Source organism: Episyrphus balteatus, chromosome 1, assembly GCF_945859705.1.
Source record: "Episyrphus balteatus chromosome 1, idEpiBalt1.1, whole genome shotgun sequence".
NCBI classification, from domain to species: Eukaryota; Metazoa; Arthropoda; class Insecta; order Diptera; family Syrphidae; genus Episyrphus; species Episyrphus balteatus.
The window spans coordinates 23,926,742-23,935,498 of record NC_079134.1 but is presented as its reverse complement, the minus strand read 5'-3'; the positions used below and the strand labels follow the sequence as shown (position 1 = coordinate 23,935,498).

At 29.0% G+C, this 8,757-nt stretch overlaps 1 protein-coding gene across 1 annotated transcript; it reads right to left on the bottom strand.

The window, feature by feature from the left end:
* Positions 1-824: 824 nt before the first annotated feature.
* On the bottom strand, positions 825-3,783 carry LOC129907010 (thioester-containing protein 1 allele R1-like). Its single transcript, XM_055983041.1, has 9 exons — positions 3,543-3,783; positions 3,342-3,480; positions 3,108-3,286; positions 2,497-3,032; positions 2,097-2,435; positions 1,550-2,041; positions 1,207-1,494; positions 995-1,148; positions 825-936 (listed from the first exon to the last, which is right to left on the bottom strand). Exons 1-9 carry the CDS (start codon positions 3,757-3,759, stop codon positions 899-901), a joined length of 2,382 nt encoding a protein of 793 aa, XP_055839016.1. The 5' UTR covers positions 3,760-3,783; the 3' UTR covers positions 825-898.
* Between the last annotated feature and the right edge of the window lie 4,974 nt (positions 3,784-8,757).

Genomic DNA, 8,757 nt, shown 5'->3' with positions numbered 1-8,757 from the left:
CATGGAGTAAAAAGTCCTCATTAAAAAGTCTTCATAATGGATAAGAACTTCAGGGAGTGAAAATTTTCCCTTGATAGAGTAAAAAGTCCTCATTAAAAATCTTAAAATAATTTTGCCATTACACAGCTTTACTAAGCATCAATTTCCAAGAAACTATTCAATGAATATTTTTTATACAGTAGAGTATTTTGTAATACCTTTTCATTAATTCTTCGAAGCACGATTTACATTGTAACATCTGTTCAGTTACTAAAAAATCATAAGATTGCAAAAGAAAGAATAATAATAATTATCTTGTTATGATGTAATAACAATAATAATAATTATAGTGGTTGTTGATCTGAGACTAAGAATAGTCACTGCTCATTGACATGAACTTACTGCATGGGAATTAATTTTAAATACATTGAATGCTAATTAATTTATTCACTTATATTTTGCGAATATACTCTGAGCTTAAAACAAAAATTTTCAAGTAGAAAATGATAATTTGCATTCATCTTGAAAAATTGTCACTCAAAGTTTTTAAAATTTATTTTATACTTTGAATTCATGGTAATATTTGTGATATCATAAGAATATTATACCACTAGGTAGGTACATAATGTTCATATATTCCATCTAAGCTTCTAAACTACTTACCGTAAATTGACAAATTAGGTATCTTTGTAAAAGTCTTGTTTTTCTAAAAGTTATAAATTGTAAGACATTCCATAATATATATTACTGCGCCCTCTAGATAATTTTTTCCAATCAATTTATTTAAATTAAAACCAATAATATATACAAAACTTTTTATTTATTTTTTTTTCTTACAAAAAATTGCTTAGAAAATATGTACAAATTTTGCCATTAACTTTTATATCTTTGGGTTGTTATCAGTCAATAAAACCATCAATCATTTATTTATATAAAAAGATTTTGTAGTTTGTTCATCTGAAAAAGATTTAAAATATAAAAAAAAAAACAAAAATTATTTTTAAAACAAACTAACCCTTTCTGTCTGTACTATACAGAATTACCCATCCAGGTTTAGCATCAAGAACTTTATACACTTCAAGTGCTCCTAGTTTCAAACAAATTCCATTATAATCGATTTTGTCAAAATAAATTGTCACTTTTTCACGATCATCATTTAATTCAATCGCCTAGAATAAGAAAAAAAATTCAAAAAAAAAGGTCTCAAAAATTTTAAGGACTATTAACCTTGGCCAAGTTTTTAATATCTTCCAAATTTGTCTCATCAAAAATATAACCAGATTGAAGATTAACTTCCATGATTGTTAGATCATCCGGACTAATATATCCAAGAACGTTTACACAAATTTCCAATACACTCAATGCCCCCGCAGAACTCTGAGTTGTTATATTTGTAGCATAAGTCGATGGGAATTTATTTTCAGCTGGCACTAAATTGTACTCATATTTAACATCTACCACAGCAAATCCATATCCTTTGCTTTGAAAATGTATCCTTCGAGAATTTTCAGAAAGCTTTTGAAATGATTATTTTGTAAAAACAAGCAACTTTTAATATTGCAAAACCCACCTTTTGTGTTTGCAAGACTTGAGAATTTTCAAAATTAACTTGAAAAATTCCAGAACTGCTGACATCATCATTAAAACCAATGTCAAGATTTTTTCTATTCAAATGAAGATCATCAACAAATAAAATCATTGCTCGAAGAGCTATCAGAGAAGTTAGAGGTGAAACTTCTTCTTCAAATGTTATTAATCCTCGAACAATGTGTAACAAAGTTTGCCTTTTATGCTCTTGAGATTCGAAGAGATTTATCAAATTCTCAGCAGTTGTTTCAATTTGAGATTCCAATGTATCTGGTTTTGTCTTCAGCATTCGTTTACTTGTCAAACGAGAATGTCTCGATAACTTTTGAAGACATTCTTTAGCCTTTTCATGTCTTCCCAGTAGCAGAACATATGTTGACAAAATTGAAACTGAAGATAGTTCCATATTGTCTGAATTTTCAGATAAATATTGAAGACCTTTAGAAACTACTTCGCTGTATATAGTTTTCGAATGCTAGAACAATTGAAAAATTTTAAAATTCTTAAATAGTTTGTCAAAGTTTTCTTACATTATCCATTAAAAATACTATCAAACCAAAAGCTGTGAATTTAACATCATCTTCAAAAACTCCACTATTTGATTTAAAACACCCGTTTCCAAGTTGTTTACTCTTCAGGTAGTTTAACCCTCTTTCTCGAACTTTCGAATCTATTTCAATAACACTGCTAACTTGATGTAATCCCCACAATGTAAAAGCAGTTTGCCAAAAATCACCACTTCTTTCTACACTTCGATCGAAAAGTCCAAAAGAACCATCTAAATGTTTGAAACATAACTGATTTTGATAGCCCAGTTCTAAGTGTAGCCTTATTTTGCTTTCTAAGCTGGGATTTGTATAATTGAGAGCCTTAAATTAATAGTATTTAAAAAAAAGGAGAGATTTTCAAAACTATAGAATCTATACAAACCTGAAAGTACTTTAAAACTAATAAGTTTGACACAATAACTCGCATATTGTCTTCTCCATTTCCATGTGGAACTCGAGCTAGTTTTTCCAGACTTCTCATCAAAGGTCGAAATATATCACCAACTACTGAGATTTCAATTTTTTGAGATGCAGGAATAGCGTTTTCAGGAATATCAAAAGTGATTTCGTCATTTTGGATGCCTTCTTCGGGTAAATGGATCAGTAAGGTCTTAGATATGGTCTTGGGAATGCCTTCAGATTTGACATTAAGAGTCTTTTGAACGGCATCACTTGCAATCGATGTAAAAGCTTTTACAGTTATATTAAATTGACCCATTTTGAGTGGTTTTATAAAAATTATAATTTTGTCTCTTCCATTTGCAGGAAGAAGTTTTGAAATTCCTTCTTCAGACCCTAGAATAGTCTCAGGATTTTTTAGAATTTCTAAATCTTCACTACTCCTTTCTATTTTCACATCTGTCAAAGCATCTTTGTTCATATAATTGGCTAGGTAAATAGGGACCTCAATCATTTCGCCTAGAATTGAATATTTTCAAGCCCTCTTTAGGACCTTAGCTTATATCTTTATAATGAAAAGAATTTTATACAAACCTTGTTTAACCAAATTAGGTAAATCGAATGAAACGAAGAATTTTTGAAAAACTTTCAATTCGGTTGGATGTTTTGTTAGAGTTAATCCAGTTTTTGGATTTAGTGAAAATCCAGTAATGGCCCAAGAAGTGATGGTATCCGGAACGGTTTCCAAAAAACTCAATCCCGTATCTGAAGTCCTAAATTGGAAAAATTGTGCTCAAAAATCATAAGTTACTTGGAGTTATATATTACCTCTCAAAATCTTTGTACAACCAACTTTCAGAAAAAAGTTTTCGAACTCGTGGTAGTTCTATAGTTGGTTTTTCGAAAACTCCAGTCTTTTCCTGACCATCTATACCACTTGCAAGAAAACTGTGTTCCTGACCAATTCCTAAATTAATTTGTGAATTTTTTTTTTATGTTGTATACCAAATTTTCTATTCAACCACTTACCTGATCCAGATTCTGTCATTGCATTGGAGAAAGTTACAAGTCCTGCTTTTAAACCAGGAAATGGACTCGAATCGATACTTAAAGAATCATAATTTCGAAGTTTCGTAAAAACCAGATCTTCTGTTAAGTCGTATTTGTTATTTGAATTTTGTAAAACTCTTTGATCAAGTGCCATTAGACCAACGTAAGATCCTTCATCAGTTGTAACATTTATCATAACTGGAACACCAGGTTGCGTTTCGACAGATGTTTTTATTTCTATCTAGAAAATTGTTAATTGTTCTTAATAACTATTAAAATTAAAAAAATACGACTTGAACTAACAGAGTTTTGAAAAACTCTTTTTATGTTAACGTCTTTAAGTTGTCCTGCAAAAACTCCGTTTGGGTAAATAAGATGAACAAAGAGTGTTATTTTTGGAACCATTGAATAAGTTACATTCCAGCGAAGAACATAAGTTGTTTGGTTATCTGGTACCTAAAATTAAAAGTTTTCATATGAGCTATCAGAAATATATGCAATTACATGATTTTAGATCTTATTTTAGTTTCAAAACGAAAAATTTACTATTTATTTAATTTTTGAAATCAAATTGGGACACTCTGGTGTATGCGCAACATTTTTTTTTGAAGCAGATATTTTATTATTTATTCTTTCACTTGTGTGACAAAATGTTGCAAAAATGTTATTTTTATTTATTAATTTTCTTATAAGCAGGACCGGTTTCAGTCATTACCGCATATTTTTTATAAATAATTTTTTTTTTAATTAAAATATAGTATTGGTATGCCATTTTGTAAAAACTTTTAATTAAGACGTAAAACCAACATTTCAAAATCTTGTTTTTATTTTTATCTAGGCAATATAAATGTTTTTGCAAAAAAAAATCGTCCAAAAGTAATTTGGAAGATACTTAATTTGAAATTTAAAAAATGGTTCTATAGGAGGTACCGGATTTAAAAAAAAAAAAACTTTTTTTCATTTAAAGGTAGACCTTATTTAAAAACTTGTACTTGATTTTTTTAATAAAAATCGTAGGAACCGTTTTTGAGAAAATTAAACTTAACAAAAAAATGGTATACCAACATTTTAACAAAATCTTGTTCAAAAAACAATTTTAAAATAAAATCATCAGTTGTAAGAACAGAATAAGTCCACTTTGGAAAGTTGTTGGTAAACACACAAAAAACTGAATCGAGTCCTTTTTGCTTTTTTCCGATGTTTGACGTAAAGATTCTCATTACTTCGTCAATTTTGCTCCAATCCAAAAAGTAAAAAATGCAAATAAAAATTTAATACCTTATCTCCGACTCTTAAGAACAGAATAAATCCGGGATTTATTATTTTCTTCAAACTTATTTGATTTTTCACCCAATGTTACTTCGACTTAAAATCTCATCTTCGGATAAAAGTGGACTTATTCTGTTCTTACAACGATTCAATAAGCTTTTCGATTGTCGGCTAAAGGTATTTCAAGCTTACGATGATACTTAATCTTACTGGTCTCAAAACCCTATACCTACTTTGATAACTCGATTTAAAAAGTGGTTGTCAATAAAGCCGGTTTCCGGACGATACGTGATAACGTCGTAAGAAAACAGGTCGTATGTTTTTGTTTAAAATGGGTCAACTGAAGCGTTTATTTATTTCAAACATAATTTACAAGAAAAAGCTAAAAAAAAATTACTTTTTTTCTCTTCTCAATATATTAATTTTTTTATTTGAAAAGCTTACAAAAAAAATTATACCATTCAAAAGCCAAATATTTCTAGAATACAGAATAAAACCATTTATAAATTTTAACAATGCGCAAAAAGTATTGGAATAATTTACAAAAAACAATAATTTCTTATGAAAAACGTGAAAAAATCACTTCCATCTCCAAAAACTCCATTTTTTTATACAACAACCTATAATAAATATTATACCATCTGAAAGAACATTATTTCAGCTCAAAATATTTGTTTCGCTCATGGCTGTGCGAAGTCTATAAAAAGAGCTAGAATTTTTTGAACCCAATCAGTTTTCATCAAAAAAAAAAAGCAAAACTATCAAACTTTTTTATCTTCTCACGCTATTAAATTAATTTTTTTCCTTAACAACCTATATTTAGTTTTATATCATAAGAAAGCTTATTATTTCACTCTTCATATGAAGCTTCAATCATATTTTTATGATGCCTATAAAAAAAGTTAGAATTTTTTAAAGTCAAACATGCCGAAATTTCAAACTGAGAATACGGTACTTCCCACACTGGTGGCTGGTGATGGGCAACAGATCACCACAGGTGTTTTGAGGTATTTCTAAAGTTTTTTAATTTAATATTGTGTAGCTTGTAATAAATGTACCGTTATATGTAATATATCAAATGAAAGGTAATATTATCAGCATGCTCAAGATCAAAAGAAAGAACGTGTTGAAAAATAGAACATAATTTTACCATTATCTCAAAATTGTGACTACAAAATTGATTGAAATTTTGCACAGATATAGTCCTGTCTATTATCTATCTACACTATAAATTTAATTTATTTGTCTGTTGAAGAAAAAAAAAAAAGGTAAAAAAACTTGGGACAAAAAAACTTGTTTTTACCGTTTTTTTATTATCTTTCGAATGAAGCTTTTAAAATTGTCAAAAAAAATTTAACCTACCTATAATCACTACTCTGTCAAAGGTCTACCTCATGTTTAAGTTTTAAAAACTCATTTATAACGTGGTTTTGAAATTTTTTAGAATTTTTTTAATACCATTGTCAGCCTACTAATAAATTTACCTAGGTATTAAATGACGGTATTTAAAAAATCCTTCGTTTGTGTTCAACTTTAGATTAATATCTTTCAAATAAGCTACAGAAAATGTTTGTATCTCTAATAGTTTATTTTTAATTTTGACTTGAAATTTTTGCCGCACTGCTAAAAATTTCAAGTAGAACGGGAGAAAATGGCGTCACTTTTTCGTGGATGCTACCCTGGTTCATTGATTGATAAGACATTATCACGTCAAAAATGTTTTTTTTGCCACTTTGTTTACTTAGTTTCATTTCCCATTTGTCTCTTTCATAAATTTGACATCATTATAATATTTTGAAGTTCAAAACTACACACGGTGGGCAGGAAGCATCGATAGGTATGAGAAAAATGTCGACAAAAACTGCAAGTTGGGTTGTATTTGTTGATGATTATACGTGCAAAATCCGTTGGAATTGAAATCCTAGCTGCTCCTTTTCAAAAGTTATTCATATTTTTGTATTTCTAATCGGGACAATTGGGAATAAAAATCTTAGGGAGAGTACGATAACTTAGGCGACAAGAATTGATAACGGTATTTTGTAGAGGAGTTTAATACAATAATTTTTTACTACAGGAGGGGGGGTCCATCTCCCCCCGTTTAGGCGGGAGGGGCAATTTTCTAAAATATCATGTTAAATAGAAAAAAAATTATTAAAAAACAATGGCAACACTTACAGTTATGAATGATACCTTTTTCAAGATACAGAATTGTACACTTGATTCTAATTTTTAAATCAAATTATTGCAATTAATTGTTCTCGAAATAATCAACTTCAAAGTCAAAATTTGGGAAAAAAGTTGAAAAAAAAACATATTAAATACTATTTTTACCAAGACTGTAAATTTAAATATGAAATAAATCAACAAAATAAACTGCCTCAATTAATTTCTTATCAAATACTGAAAACCATATATTTCTTTGCCTTATAATTTCCGAGAAAATTGAAAATAAGAAAATTATCTTTTTATCAGATTTTCATTTTCTTAACTATTTTCACCAATATGAACAGCTTTTTAACTTAAAAGTATCATGCCTGGCTTGCTTCGCGGGTTTTCAGGAAGTGAGCTCAAGCAGGGGGGTTGCAAGGGGGCATACTGCAAGCATTATGTTTATGTAAACACGTTAACAGCTAAAAAATACAAATCTGATAAAAAGGTAGTTTTTTAATTTTCAATTTTCTCAAAAACTAGAAGGCATAGAAGCATATAATTTTCTGAATTTGATTATAAATTAATTGAGGCAGTTTATTTCATTGATTTATTTCGTATTTAAATTCGCATTCTTGGTAAAAATAGTATTTAATGTGTTTTTTTCAACTTTTTTCCCAAATTTTGACTTTGAAGTTGATTATTTCGAGAACAATTAATTGCAATAATTTGGTTTCAAAATTAGAATCAAGTGTACAATTCTGTATCTTGAAAAAGGTATCATTCATAACTGTAAGTGTTGCCATTGTTTTTTAATAATTTTTTTTTGTATTTAACATGATATTTTAGAAAATTGCCCCTCCCGCCTAAACGGGGGGAGATGGACCCCCCCTCCTGTAGTAAAAAATTATTGTATTAAACTCCTCTACAAAATACCGTTATCAATTCTTGTCGCCTAAGTTATCGTACTCTCCCTAAGATTTTTATTCCCAATTGTCCCGATTAGAAATACAAAAATATGAATAACTTTTGAAAAGGAGCAGCTAGGATTTCAATTCCAACGGATTTTGCACGTATAATCATCAACAAATACAACCCAACTTGTAGTTTTTGTCGACATTTTTCTCATACCTGTCGATGCTTCCTGCCCACCGTGTACATAAACAACCTTTAAAATAAGTATTTTAGACCCATTGAACCTTCTAATGTTTAAGACGCTGAAATTCATATCATAAAAAATGTATACATTATATTTCTTAACTGCTATTATGAAACTCACATTTATAGTTTCCGATTGAATGATATCACCTCTCGATACAACATCATATGAAAAATTATCCATTGGTTTTTTACTTTTGAGCATTATTTCAAGTTCCTTACCAACTTCAGGGCTTTAAAGAAATTAATGGTAAATATCACTTTGTTTATCTTTGAATAATATACTTTTTACCTTTCCGTCAAAATATCAATAAACAATGAATCTCTATTTTTCTGAATCCATTCCGGTGGCGACTTGATGCCAAGATATTCTGCATATACATTACAACTTGAAAAACCTTTATTTTGTATGTGAAATGTGACATCATCTTCCCCGTTCTGAAGTGTTTCTTCAATTTCAAATGATTTAAAACTATCAATCCAATAACCTGGTTTTTTTGTACATTGTACTACAACTTTAACTGGAGATTCTCTATTCTTTATTGGATTGTCAAGTAAATCTTTTACTGAAACTGAAAGCTAAAGAAGATTAAAAGCATAGTCATCAATCTTCAATGGT

Excerpts from the sequence above, each read along its gene's own strand:
- LOC129907010 (XM_055983041.1), bottom strand. The coding sequence starts at position 3,759 with ATGATAAATGTTACAACTGATGAAGGATCTTACGTTGGTCTAATGGCA. Across the intron at positions 3,481-3,542 it reads AATGACAGAATCTGGATCAG|GAATTGGTCAGGAACACAGT; the intron begins GTAAGTGGTTGA and ends AAATTAATTTAG. Across the intron at positions 2,436-2,496 it reads TAGTTTTAAAGTACTTTCAG|GCTCTCAATTATACAAATCC; the intron begins GTTTGTATAGAT and ends TATTAATTTAAG.